This window comes from Oncorhynchus nerka, linkage group LG6 (genome assembly GCF_034236695.1).
Source record: "Oncorhynchus nerka isolate Pitt River linkage group LG6, Oner_Uvic_2.0, whole genome shotgun sequence".
Lineage (NCBI taxonomy): Eukaryota > Metazoa > Chordata > Actinopteri > Salmoniformes > Salmonidae > Oncorhynchus > Oncorhynchus nerka.
This window is the reverse complement of record NC_088401.1, coordinates 54,237,878-54,252,888: the sequence shown is the minus strand read 5'-3', so window position 1 is coordinate 54,252,888 and position 15,011 is coordinate 54,237,878. Positions and strand designations below refer to the sequence as shown.

The 15,011-nt window shown below is 45.1% G+C and overlaps 1 protein-coding gene across 1 annotated transcript; it reads left to right on the top strand.

The window, feature by feature from the left end:
- Positions 1–3,163: 3,163 nt before the first annotated feature.
- On the top strand, positions 3,164–3,800 carry LOC115131157 (PDZ domain-containing protein 11-like). Its single transcript, XM_029662752.2, has 3 exons — positions 3,164–3,256; positions 3,372–3,512; positions 3,684–3,800. The coding sequence occupies exons 1-3, from the start codon at positions 3,164–3,166 to the stop codon at positions 3,798–3,800; spliced, it is 351 nt and encodes a 116-aa protein (XP_029518612.2).
- Positions 3,801–15,011: the final 11,211 nt, after the last annotated feature.

Genomic DNA, 15,011 nt, shown 5'->3' with positions numbered 1-15,011 from the left:
TGGTTTAGTTTCCCTGGCACGGTTTCCACATGCTAACAAAGCATGGAGTGCTGTCATACATTGTACATAGACTGCTTAAAGGGTAAGGAAACCAATATGTCATTTTGTAATGTGTAATATCCCATTTAATAGTGTTAGAACACAGTTAGGGCTTCTGTATGCACGATTTCATACAGAACGTTAGGTCAATACTACTGCTCCGAAAACAGTTCAATTAAGCTTAAGGGAACTGAGCACGATTTAAAACTTGTCATGTGGAAGTTGTTACTGAGATTTAAATCCCTTTCAGCAGCATTACCTAACCACACTTAAAAGCGCGACAGAATGCATGTCATGCTCTATTTCTGTTGGAAATTGTCTTACAAATAACTTGCTCATCTACTATTGGCCAAGATGAACATGTAGGCTACAAAGGAAAAAGACACCTGGGTTTTTCACAGGAGGTGTCACGAATCTCGCCGAAGATGGTGACTCTTCCTGTTCGGGCGGCGCTCGGCGGTCGTCGTCGCCGGCCTAATAGCTGCCATCGATTCCCTTTCCGTTTGTTTCTGTTTATTGTGTACACCTGTTTTGAGTTAGTTTTGTTTGTAGGCTATTTAAGGGCACTAGGCCCGCTGGGTATTTGTGCGGGCTTGTTCTCTGTTATTTTGGTGTTGGTGTATAAGTGTAGTCTCATTATTTTCCGGACAGTTTCAGTCCTGTGTATTTTGGACGGGTGGTTTCTTACGCCCTAGTGTTGGCATGTCCATGTCTCCGCTGTCGTTGGAATAAATAGATTCAAGTACGATATTACCTGCTCTCTGCGTTTGACTCCTCCACCGCACCATTTGTCGTAACAAGTGGTATACAGAGATGATAGGGCTATTGCATTTAATCTATATCTGTTCAGTGTATATTTTGAGTTTTGCCTAATTGGTGTGTTTTAAATATGGGGGTCATGTGGGTACTGGGTAACACTCCTATATGAACATTCTGAATCCCATAGGGGCATAATACATGTAATTACAGAGATATTACGATCAATTCTCACATCAGACCACTACAGTCCTCTGCTAGGCTACACCTTGAAGTGCAATAGCAACATAGGTTGATATCTTATATCTGGAGCAGATGTTATGGACATATACACTGAATGTCGGCATCTTAACTGAGCACTTGACCATGTTCGAAATAAATATGAAACATATAATATGCTTGTATTTATTTAATTGGGTTCTATGTAAACTACTTTCATACTCTTATTATAGTCTATATATTACAGCGGGGCTCTCTGTAAGTGCACATGCGCATCCATTGCATCGATGATTATAATGCGCCAGCGGAGCGTTTGTTTGAAAGGGAAATTGTATTTTTAGCCTGGCAAGATCTTTGTTGTTGCTATTTGTAGCTAGCTAGAGACAATGACAATAAAACAAATGTTTAGGTTTTGGATTCATTGTAACATTTCATGTAATCTGTAGTTGACTTGCTACACTTGCAGTATTTCGTCATCACCGGCTACTGTAGCTAGCTAACAACAAATGTTAGAACAGGTTGTTGTTGCTATCATGAAAAATGCTGCTACTAATAATGGCTGAGCTTCTAACGTTATTGGAATTGAATATGATTCAAGTCCCTATTCAATACATTTAGTGACCCACTTATTGCTTGTGAAATTGCATTGTTAAGGCAAACCTCCTGTGAGTACTGGCATATTGTGTATTCAGCTAAATTGTCTTCCGTGCGTCTGTAATCTCTGCTGCCCAGAATAAAATTTCTGGAAATCATCTTCTTTATATTCTTCTTCTTCGATGGGGTTCAACGGCGGTTGGTATTCAATGTTGATGGTGTATTACCGCCATCAGCTGGGCGGTGTATTGAATAAGAAACAACAACAAAAGCATTGCGGGAAATGGGGAAAAACGACATCATACAAAATTAAACATGTCAACTAAGAAAACCCATCCCACTTCTTCAATCTCATTCCACTTCAAAATACATCCCTACACAGGGGCGGCAGGGTAGCCTAGTGGTTAGAGTGTTGGACTAGTAAGGTTGCAAGTTCAAATCCTGAGCTGACAAGGTACAAATCTGTAGTTCTGCCCCTGAACAGGCAGTTAACCCACTGTTTCTTGGCCGTCATTGAAAATAAGAATTTGTTCTTAACTGATTTGCCTTGTAAAATAAAATAAAAACAGGATCAGAGGCCTGTCATGGAGGAACATTCACAGACAGGATTTTTTGCACAGCCTGGGCTGAGTTCACGAAGACCCAATAAACGTTCAGCAGCATTTCACAATGATTCCAATTTTCTTAGACTTCTTCTCTCCACTTGTGCTGTTCAGTTTATGACCATTGCGATAAACAATACAAAGCCCACCTTTTTAACATGTAGCATTTCACTATCCCTTGGTTGATGAGAACTACCATTGTTCTTCCCCACCAATCGTTCCTTCCAATCTCACCGCCTCCAGATAGGAGACACGCTGAACACTCCTTACCCTCGCCACCTCGTTCTCCTTCCTTCACCCTAAACAGGGTCAACATGTACCAACCACTCCATCAATGTCTTCAGTAACATCCTCTGCCTTTATTTACATACAGGAAACATTCCACTCATATATTTTTTGTTGTTTTCTATAAACAAGCTTCTTCTGCACCAGAAATGAACAAAAAAATCTAAATGAGACCACTTCTTGTGACTCTCACCGACTCCAACACATTCCAGATTTTCCTGGAGACGTTAAACGGATTCCCCAAGTAGCATTGATCCAAAACCCTCACTCCGACTAATAATGAGTCCAGTGGTTTCCTATTTCCCAACATAGCTTAACTTCTCTTGTTTCCCTTTTTCTTCGCCACTGTAAACCACTCAATCTCAATTTCTGCCAATCTTCCTGTCCCCCTCACCAATCCTGAAAATCCTCTTGGCCATCCATAGCCAAATGAAGCCCCCCCCCCCCCCAAAATGCCAGGTGCACCCCAAAATTGTGATTCGCTAATTAATCAAGGACGCAAAAACCATGGAGCGCACCTGACCGGTAATTGTTCCTCATTAAAACCCTCCTATCCCACACAGCCCCCTAAGAAACATAACATTTTGTTTTGGAGACTATTGCATGCAGAAATTATCATTGCCTATGTCTTTTTTTGAACCAATAGGTTTTGAAACCATGGACCAACCATGGACCAAAAGATCCCATATGATGACTACCAACTACATGTGGTCTTTTTACCTTCTTATGAGAGTCCCCCAGCATGGATGGCCCCTCAGGAGGTATGAGCCTGAGATGACATCCATACCTTGTCATAACACTGTCAACAGCCAGTCTAGTTCACTGCCACCTCAGATCTTCAATGATGTTCCCTCTGTGTTCTGTCTGTCGGTGTAGCGGATCCACCATCCTGACTACAACAATGAGCTGACCCAGTTCCTGCCACGCACCATTGTGTTGAAGAAACCTCCAGGGGCACAGCTAGGCTTCAACATACGTGGGGGAAAGGCCTCCCAGCTGGGCATCTTCATCTCCAAGGTGTGTGTGAGAGAGAGGCTGAGGCTGAGACTGGTGCAACTGCCCAATGAGTGCTGATCTAGCTAGCCTACACTTTTCAGACACTTTCATTGTTTTTAAATATATGTTTTTTCTTTTTCATTTTGTCAGTAATCTCCCTTCTCCTTAATCTCTTTGTGTGTATGTTGCTAGGTGGTCCCAGATTCGGACGCCCACAGGGCAGGGCTCCAGGAGGGAGATCAGGTGCTGTCTGTCAATGAGGCGGACTTCCAGGACATAGAGCACTCGAGGGTCAGTGATGTACTGTAGACCATACAACACTATACACACAACACTACACCTTTTGATAAATTCCTTTATTTTGAACCTCAACACTAACTTGTGTTTAAAAAAAAGGCTCATTGTTTTCGGAATACATTTCTCATAGAAATTGTTTCGTCTCCTCTCAGGCTGTAGAGATTCTGAAGACTGCCAGGGAGATTCTGATGAGGTTGCGCTTCTTTCCCTACAGTAAGCGTTGCTTTCACCTGCTCCGCCATGTAATATTAAGAAAGTGCCTAAATTGTTTCTACTGTAAATGGTGCCATTCATGTTTATACCTTATTATGTCACCTCTGCAAACTGTGAAGTTTATTTGAATGGTTGTTATGTAACTTCCTGTTTCCCTTAGACTACCAGAGACAGAAGGAGAGGACTGTGCACTAGGTGACAGAAAGGTTCCACGGGAGAGTGAGAAACAGTATGGTTACATGCACACAATAATATGATTATTGTGGATAGTAAGGTTAATATAATAGTTCATTTAAAACGTTTACATACTTTGCAAGAATAACAATGTCCCAAATAATCCTGTTTACATGAACACATCTGAAATCAGGCTACCTGATGGGACTTTTGAGAAATAAAGAAAATCGGCAATCAAAATAAAACCTACCACAGTGACCATGTTATTTTTGCGAAGACTATTTGATTTGGAGTTCGGATATATAACGTTTGTGTACGTCAAAACTATTTCTAAAATTAATACTTTCAGTTTTTCCGAACTCACTTCACTCGCGCATAAGAGGGGGACTTGCGCTTCCGGTGCTGGCACATGCACAGATCAAATACACTGTTTCCATGTCATAATAATTAGAAAGCTTACTCAGAAAACCAGGTGTTTTATTATTATTATAATAATTTGTTTATGTATACAGTACCAGTCAAAAGTTTGGAAGCACCTACTCATTCCACGTTTTTTCTTTATTTGTATTATTTCTACATTGTAGAATAATAGTGAAATCATCAAAACTATGAAATAACACATATGGAATCATGTAGTTACCAAAAAAGTGTTGAACAAATCTAAATATATTTTATATTTGGGATTCTTCAATGTTGCCACCCTTTGCCTTGATGACATCTTTGCACACTCGGCATTCTCTCAACCAGCTTCATGAAGTAGTCACCTGGAATGCATTTCAATTAACAGGTGTGTCTTGTTAAAAGTTAATTTGTGGAATTTCTTTCCGTCTTAATGCGTTTGAACCAATTAGTTGTGTTGTGACAAGGCAGGGATGGTATACAGAAGATAGCCCTATTTGGTAAAAGACCATGTCCATATTATGGCAAGAACAGCTGAAATAAGCAAAGGGAAACGACAGTCCATCATTACTTTAAGACATGAAGATCAGTCAATTGAAAGTTTCTTCAAGTGCAGTCGCAAAAACCATCAAGCGCTATGATGAAACTGGCTCTCATGAAGACCGCAACAGGAATGGAATACCCAGTGGTACCTCTGCTGCAGACGATAAGTTCATTAGAGTTACCAGCCTCAGAAATGGCAGCCCAAATAAATGTAACAGACACATCTCAACATCAACTGTTCAGAGGAGACTGCGTGAATCAGGCCTTCGTGGTTGAATTGCTGCAAAGAAACCACTACTAAAGGACACCAATAAGAAGAAGACACTTGCTTGGGCCAAACATGAGCACGACATTAGGCCGGTAGAAATCTGTCCTTTGGTCTGGAGTCCAATTGGAGATTTTTGGTTCCAAACGCTGTGTCTTTGTGAGACGCAGTGTGGGTGAATGGATGATCTCCACATGTGAATTTCCCACCATAAAACATGGAGGAGGAGGTGTTATGGTGTGGGGCTCCTTTGCTGGTGACACTGTCTGTGATTTATTTAGAATTCAATGCACACTTAACCAGCATGGCTACCCTGGCATTCTGCAGCGATACGCCATCCCATCTGGTTTGCGCTTAGTGGGACTATCATTGGTTTTTCAACAGGACAATGACCCAACACACCTCCAGACTGTGTAAGGGCTATTTGACCAAGATGGAGAGTGATGGAGTGCTGCATCAGATGACCTGGCCTCCACAATCACGTGACCTCAACCAAATTGAGATTGTTTGGGATGAGTCGTACCGCAGAATGAAGGTAAAGCAGCCAACAGGTACTCAGCATATGTGGGAACTCCTTCAAGACTGTTGGAAAAGCATTCCAGGTGAAGCTGGTTGAGAGAATGTCAAGAGTGTACAAAGCTGTCATCAAGGGAAAGGGTGGCTATTTGAAGAATCTCAAATATTCTACAATATAGAAAATAGCAAAACTAAAGAAAACCCCTTGAATGAGTAGGTGTTCTAAAACTTTTGATCAGTAGTGTATAAATTATATACACTATTTACAGTTCTCTGACATGCAAACTACATCAATTGAAGTGCATGTCAGAGGGACAGATTCTTAATGGAAGTTCTCATCACTGACAATGCCATCAAGGGATTGAGTGTACTGGACTAAAGCTGGCAGTCCTTGTGATTTTTATTTTATTTTTTATGAACCATTCTGCTTTCACTCACCTCTGACCAGAACATTGTGAATACTAAATGCTAAACTGGTTACCCCTATTGTGTGTGCATGTATATATGAGAACAGTGTAATGATCTTCAAAAAATAGTTATAATGCACCATAAAAATGTACGTCTGTACATGTCATACCAACTAAATCCACTGGAGGACATACAAGTTAAAGGAATGATTATTGACCTGCATAGTCATGTTCTTTTAGCAATAAGAGGGGGTTGATTTGTGTGATTTGAAAGGGGCTATTGTGTATTGCGGCACATTACATTATGTACAAACATCTGTTCGCTGTTGTTATTTTAAACTGAATTTTATATCCGTTTAATGGCCTGCTGACTGAATCATTTGAGGTTATCCTAAATTAATCAACATACTTGAAGTGTTACAGAACGCCAAAGTAACCAGGGTAACCACGCTGAGAGATTTAGTCTTGGGCTCAGATACTATAAATTACATTTAAATGTACATTTGAAGGTTGTATGTTGTGCTATATGGCAAGGAAGTTACTGATCACTGTATAAATATCAACAACAACAAAACATTTGGGGTACACACGTTCTGGGGAGGCTCAGAATCGCTAGGTAAGCGGTTATGGGTTTGCTGTGTAAGTGTGTACTAGGGGTTAGTGCAGGGTGAAAGTGTGTACTAGGGGTTAGTGCAGGGTGTAAGTGTGTACTAGGGGTTAGTGCAGCCTCTCCTTCCCCTCAATGTGAATGGATGTTACTTTTCTTTTAATCTTATATTCTGTTGTTTTTCCCCCTCCCTGTCCCCCTTGCAGAGGTTTTCAAAGGTTTTGCATAGCCTTACTCTTAACTATGGCATTGCCAAATAGGCTAGGCAGTGCAGCAACTAAACTAAAGTCGGAACATGCGTGGTTTGAACCACCCGGTAAAAAATAAAAAGGGTATTTGCCCATTTACAGAAATTAACGGTGGATATAGTGTATCTCCAGGAAACACATCTACGCATGACGAATCATTCTGGACACAAACGGAGAGGATTCTTGTAGATATTACGATCCAAGTTTCATGCAAAGTTATGTGGCTTTCCTATTTTGATTCATAGAGATGTTCAGTTTGTAGAATCAAAAGTTATATTGGACAAACATGGCTGTTTTGTTATTATGCAGGACAAACTATTCAACATTGTAAGGGTTGTCATCGGTGGAAGAAGGTGAGGACCAAAGCACAGCGTGGTAAGTGTTCATCATTTTAATTAAAGAAAGCACTGAACACTGAATCAATACAAAAATAACAAAATGAACGAAACAGTCCTGTCTGGTGACATACACACGTAACACAAAGACAGAAAATAAACACCCACAAAACACAGGTGGAAAAAGGCTACCTACGTATGATTCTCAATCAGGGACAACAATTGACAGCTGCCTCTAATTGAGAACCACACAAGGCTCAAAAACCAACATAGAAAAACAAACATAGACTGCCCACCCCAACTCATGCCCTGACCATACTAACACAAAAACAAAGGAACTAAGGTCAGAACGTGACAAACATGGTGGTTGTATTAGCCAGTATTTATGCTCCTAATTGGGACAATGACCAGTTTTTCTGAGAGTTTTTCTAGTTCCTCCCAGTTTTGAACACTCAACCAATTTATATAGTACTATTATCAACATACAGTTGGCTAGTTATACGCTGTATCGGCAGGATAGAACAGCGGCATCTGGTAAGACAAGGGGGGCAGACTATGCATATGTAAACAACAGCTGGTGCACGATATCTAGTCTCGAGGTTTTGCTCGCCTGAGGTAGAGTATCTTATGATAAGCTGTAGACCACACTATCTACCTAGAGAGTTTTCAACTGTATTTTTTGTAGCTGTCTACATACCACTACAGACCAATGCTGGCACTAAGACCGCACTCAATGAGCTGTATACGGCCATAAGCAAACAGGAAAACGCTCATCAAGAGGCTGCGCTCCTAGTGTCTGGGGAATTTAATGCAGAGAAACTTAAATCTGTTTTACCAAATTTCTATCAGCATGTTAAATGTGCAACCAGAGGGAAAAAAACTCTAGACCACCTTTACTCCACACACAGAGACGCGTACAAAGCTCTCCCCCCGCCCTCCATTTGGCAAATCTGACCATAATTCTATCCTCCTGATTCCTGCTTACAAGCAAAAAATTAAAGCAAGAAGCTCCAGTGACTCGGTCAATAAAAAAGTGGTCAGATGAAGCAAATGCTAAGCTACAGGAATGTTTTGCTAGCACAGACTGGAATATGTTCTGGGATTTGTCCTATGGCATTGAGGAGTACACCACATCAGTCATTGGCTTCATCAATAAGTGCATCGATGACATCGTCCCCACAGTGATCATACGTACATACCCCAACCAGAAGCCATGGATTAGAGGCAACATCCGCACTGAGCTAAAGGCTAGAACTGCTGCTTTCAAAGAGCGGAACTCTACCCTGGAAGCTTATAAGAAATCCCGCTATGCCCTCCGACGAACCATCATACAGGCAAAGTGTCAATACAGGACTAAGATCGAATCGTACTACTTTGGCTCCGACGCTCGTCGGATGTGGCAGGGCTTGCAAACCATTACAGACTACAAAGGGAAGCACCGCCACGAGCTGCCCAGTGACACAAGCCTACCAGACGAGCTAAACTACTTCTATGCTCGCCTCGAGGCAAATAACACTGAAACATGCAGCTGTTCTGGACGACTGTACGATCACGCTCTCCGCAGCCGATATGAGTAAGACCTTTAAACAGGTCAACATTCACAAGGCCGCAGGGCCAGACTGAGTACCAGGACATGTACTGCGAGCATGTGCAGACCAACTGGCAAGTGTCTTCACTGACATTTTCAACTTCTCCCTGTCCAAGTTTGTAATATCAACATGTTTTAAGCAGACCACCATAGTCCCTGTGCCCAAGAACACTAAGGTAACCTGCCTAAATGACTACCGACCCGTAGCACTCACGTCTGTAGCCATGAAGTGCTTTTGAAAGGCTGGTCATGGCTCACATCAATACCATTATCCCAGAAACCCTAGACCCACTCCAATTTGCATACCGCCCTAACAGATCCACAGATGACGCAATCTTTATTGCACTCCACACTGCCCTTTCCCACCTGGACTAAAGGAACACCTATGTGAGAATGCTATTTATTGACTACAGCTCAGCGTTCAACACCATACTGCCGTCAAAGCTCATCAATAAGCTAAGTACCCTGGGACTAAACACCTCCCTCTGCAACTGGATCCTGGACTTCCTGACGGGCCGCCCCCAGGCGGTAAGGGTAGGTAACAATACATCTGCTACGCTGATCCTCAACACGGGGGCCCCTCAGAAGTGCGTGCTCAGTCCCCTCCTGTACTCCCTGTTCCCTCATGACTGCACTGCCAGGCACGACTCCAACACCATCATTAAGTTTGCCGATGACACAACAGTGGTAGGCCTGATCACCGACAACGACGAGACAGCCTATAGGGAGGAAGTCAGAGACCTGGCCGTGTGGTGCCAGGACAACAACCTCTCCCTCAACATGATCAAGACAAAGGAGATGATTGTGGACAACAGGAAAATGAGGACTGAGCATGCCCCCATTCTCATCGATGGGGCTGTAGTGGAGCAGGTTGAGAGCTTCAAGTTCCTTGGTGTCCACATCACCAACAAACTAACATGGTCCAAGCACACCAAGACAGTCGTGAAGAGTGAACGACAAGCCTATTCCCCCTCAGGAGACAAGTGGTAATGGAGCGCCAAGTCTAGGTCCAAGAGGCTTCTAAACAGCTTCTACCGCCAAGCCATAAGATTCCTGAACATCTAATCAAATGGCTACCCAGACTATTTGCATTGCCCCCCCCCCCACCCTCTTTCACATAGCTGCTACTCTCTGTTATTCTCTATGCATTGTCACTTGAATAACTCTACCTACATGTACAGTTGAAGTCGGAAGTTTACATACACCTTAGCCTGACATTTAATCTCTGCCATGCCATCCCTAGGAGGGGTGCGTCATTTGAGTGGGTTGAGTCACTGACGTGATCTTCCTGTCTGGGTTGGCGACCCCCCCTTGGATTGTGCTGTGGCGGAGATCTTTGTGGGCTATACTCACATTACATTTACATTTAAGTCATTTAGCAGACGCTCTTATCCAGAGCGACTTACAAATTGGTGCTTTCACCTTATGACATCCAGTGGAACAGCCACTTTACAATAGTGCATCTAGGTCTTTTAAGGGGGGAGGGGGAGAAGGATTACTTTATCCTATCCTAGGTATTCCTTAAAGAGGTGGGGTTTCAGGTGTCTCCGGAAGGTGGTGATTGACTCCGCTGTCCTGGCGTCGTGAGGGAGTTTGTTCCACCATTGCGGGGCCAGAGCAGCGAACAGTTTTGACTGGGCTGAGCGGGAACTGTACTTCCTCAGTGGTAGGGAGGCGAGCAGGCCAGAGGTGGATGAACGCAGTGCCCTTGTTTGGGTGTAGGGCCTGATCAGAGCCTGGAGGTACTGAGGTGCCGTTCCCCTCACAGCTCCGTAGGCAAGCACCATGGTCTTGTAGCGGATGCGAGCTTCAACTGGAAGCCAGTGGAGAGAGCGGAGGAGCGGGGTGACGTGAGAGAACTTGGGAAGGTTGAACACCAGACGGGCTGCGGCGTTCTGGTTGAGTTGTAGGGGTTTAATGGCACAGGCAGGGAGCCCAGCCAACAGCGAGTTGCAGTAATCCAGACGGGAGATGACAAGTGCCTGGATTAGGACCTGCGCCGCTTCCTGTGTGAGGCAGGGTCGTACTCTGCGGATGTTGTAGAGCATGAACCTACAGGAACGGGCCACCGCCTTGATGTTATTTGAGAACGACAGGGTGTTGTCCAGGATCACGCCAAGGTTCTTAGCGCTCTGGGACGAGGACACAATGGAGTTGTCAACCGTGATGGCGAGATCATGGAACGGGCAGTCCTTCCCCGGGAGGAAGAGCAGCTCCGTCTTGCCGAGGTTCAGCTTGAGGTGATGATCCGTCATCCACACTGATATGTCTGCCAGACATGCAGAGATGCGATTCGCCACCTGGTCGTCAGAAGGGGGAAAGGAGAAGATTAATTGTGTGTCGTCTGCATAGCAATGATAGGAGAGACCATGTGAGGTTATGACAGAGCCAAGTGACTTGGTGTATAGCGAGAATAGGAGAGGGCCTAGAACAGAGCCCTGGGGACACCAGTGGTGAGAGCACGTGGTGAGGAGACGGATTCTCGCCACGCCACCTGGTAGGAGCGACCTGTCAGGTAGGACGCAATCCAAGCGTGGGCCGCGCCGGAGATGCCCAACTCGGAGAGGGTGGAGAGGAGGATCTGATGGTTCACAGTATCGAAGGCAGCCGATAGGTCTAGAAGGATGAGAGCAGAGGAGAGAGAGTTAGCTTTAGCAGTGCGGAGCGCCTCCGTGATACAGAGAAGAGCAGTCTCAGTTGAATGACTAGTCTTGAAACCTGACTGATTTGGATCAAGAAGGTCATTCTGAGAGAGATAGCGGGAGAGCTGGCCAAGGACGGCACGTTCAAGAGTTTTGGAGAGAAAAGAAAGAAGGGATACTGGTCTGTAGTTGTTGACATCGGAGGGATCGAGTGTAGGTTTTTTCAGAAGGGGTGCAACTCTCGCTCTCTTGAAGACGGGAGGGACGTAGCCAGCGGTCAGGGATGAGTTGATGAGCGAGGTGAGGTAAGGGAGAAGGTCACCGGAGATGGTCTGGAGAAGAGAGGAGGGGATAGGGTCAAGCGGGCAGGTTGTTGGGCGGCCGGCCGTCACAAGACGCAAGATGTCATCTGGAGAGAGAGGGGAGAAAGAGGTCAGAGCACAGGGTAGGGCAGTGTGAGCAGAACCAGCGGTGTCGTTTACTTAGCAAACGAGGATCGGATGTCGTCGACCTTCTTTTCAAAATGGTTGACGAAGTCATCTGCAGAGAGGGAGGAGGGGGGGAGGGGGAGGAGGATTCAAGAGGGAGGAGAAGGTGGCAAAGAGCTTCCTAGGGTTAGAGGCAGATGCTTGGAATTTAGAGTGGTAGAAAGTGGCTTTAGCAGCAGAGACAGAGGAGGAAAATGTAGAGAGGAGGGAGTGAAAGGATGCCAGGTCCGCAGGGAGGCGGAGTTTTCCTCCATTTCCGCTCGGCTGCCCGGAGCCCTGTTCTGTGAGCTCGCAATGAGTCGTCGAGCCACGGAGCGGGAGGGGAGGACCGAGCCGGCCTGGAGGATAGGGGACATAGAGAGTCAAAGGATGCAGAAAGGGAGGAGAGGAGGGTTGAGGAGGCAGAATCAGGAGATAGGTTGGAGAAGGTTTGAGCAGAGGGAAGAGATGATAGGATGGAAGAGGAGAGAGTAGCGGGGGAGAGAGAGTGAAGGTTGGGACGGCGCGATACCATCCGAGTAGGGGCAGTGTGGGAAGTGTTGGATGAGAGCGAGAGGGAAAAGGATACAAGGTAGTGGTCGGAGACTTGGAGGGGAGTTGCAATGAGGTTAGTGGAGGAACAGCATCTAGTAAAGATGAGGTCGAGCGTATTACCTGCCTTGTGAGTAGGGGGGGAAGGTGAGAGGGTGAGGTCAAAAGAGGAGAGGAGTGGAAAGAAGGAGGCAGAGAGGAATGAGTCAAAGGTAGACGTGGGGAGGTTAAAGTCGCCCAGAACTGTGAGAGGTGAGCCGTCCTCAGGAAAGGAGCTTATCAAGGCATCAAGCTCATTGATGAACTCTCCGAGGGAACCTGGAGGGCGATAAATGATAAGGATGTTAAGCTTGAAAGGGCTGGTAACTGTGACAGCATGGAATTCAAAGGAGGCGATAGACAGATGGGTAAGGGGAGAAAGAGAGAATGACCACTTGGGAGAGATGAGGATCCCGGTGCCACCACCCCGCTGACCAGAAGCTCTCGGGGTGTGCGAGAGCACGTGGGCGGACGAAGAGAGAGCAGTAGGAGTAGCGGTGTTGTCTGTGGTGATCCATGTTTCCGTCAGAGCCAAGAAGTCGAGGGACTGGAGGGAGGCATAGGCTGAAATGAACTCTGCCTTGTTGGCCGCAGATCGGCAGTTCCAGAGGCTACCGGAGACCTGGAACTCCACGTGGGTCGTGTGCGCGCTGGGACCACCAGATTAGGTGGCTGCGGCCATGCGGTGTGGAGCGTTTGTATGGTCTGTGCAGAGAGGAGAGAACAGGGATAGACAGACACATAGTTGACAGGCTAGAGAAGAGGCTACGCTAATGCAGAGGAGATTGAATGACAAGTGGACTACACGTCTCGAATGTTCAGAAAGTTAAGCTTACGTAGCAAGAATCTAATTGACTAAAATGATTAAAATGATAGAGTACTGCTGGGGTAGGCTAGCTGCGTTGTTGACACTACCCTAATCAAGTCGTACCGTTGAGTGTGAAGTTTCTACAATGTTGCTTTTCGGGAGCTAGCTGGCTAGCTAGCAGTGTTGGTTACGTTACGTTGCGTTAGGAGAACGACAATAGCTGGCTAGCTAACCTAGAAAATCGCTCTAGACTACACAATTATCTTTGAAACAAAGACGGCTATGTAGCTAGCTATGTAGCTAGCTACGATCAAACAAATCACACCGTTGGGACTGTAATGAAATGAAATGAAAAAGTGATACTACCTGTGGAGCGGCGGAATGCGACCGGAATGCGAAAGTTCTATTCAGTAGACGTTGGCTGGCTATTGGCTAGCTAGGAGTATCTCCTACGTTAAGGACGACAAAATAGCTGGCTAGCTAACCTCGGTGAATTAAGATAATCACTCTAAGACTACACACTCTAAACTACACAATTATCTTGGATACGAAGACAGCAAAGACAACTATGTAGCTATCTAATACTACACTAATCAAGTCGTTCAGTTGAGTGTGATAGTTACTACAGTGCTACGGTAGCCGGTGAACGTATGCTAGCTGGCTAGCTGCTAGGCAGATAGGAGGGCGACGAAAAACGATAATAACGCAATTATCACTCTAAGACTCCACACTCTAAGCTACACAATTATCTTGGATACGAAGACAGCAAAGACAACTATGTAGCTAGCTATGTAGCTAGCTAACACTACACTAATCAAGTCGTTCAGTTGAGTGTGATAGTTACTACAGTGCTACGGTAGACGGTGAACGTGTTGGGCAGATAGGAGACGACGAAATACGATAATTACGCAATTATCTTTGATACAACGACGACTATGTAGCTAGCTAAGAAGAAATTGCTAAGATTAGACAAATCAGACCGTTGTACTATAATGAAATGTAATGAAAAAGTTATACAACCTGCAGACCGAAGCGCGGATGCGACCGGATCACTCCAACCCGGAATGGACAAAAAAGGCCTTGTCTCAGGATGGTAAGTTGGTGATTGAAGATATCCCACCAGTGGTGTGGGGAATGTGCTTTGGCAAAGTGGGTGGGGTTATATCCTGCCTGTTTGGCCCTGTCTGGGGTTATCATCGAATGGGGCCATAGTGTCTCCTGACCCCTCCTGTCTCAGCCTCCAGAATTTATGCTGAAGTAGTTTATGTGTCGGGGGGCTAGGGTCAGTCTGTTATATCTGGAGTATTTCTCCTGTCTTATCCGGTGTTCTGTGCGAATTTAAGTATGCTCTCTATAATTCTCTCTTTCTCTCTTTCTTTCTCTATCTCTGAGGACCTGAGCCCTAGGACCATGCCTCAGG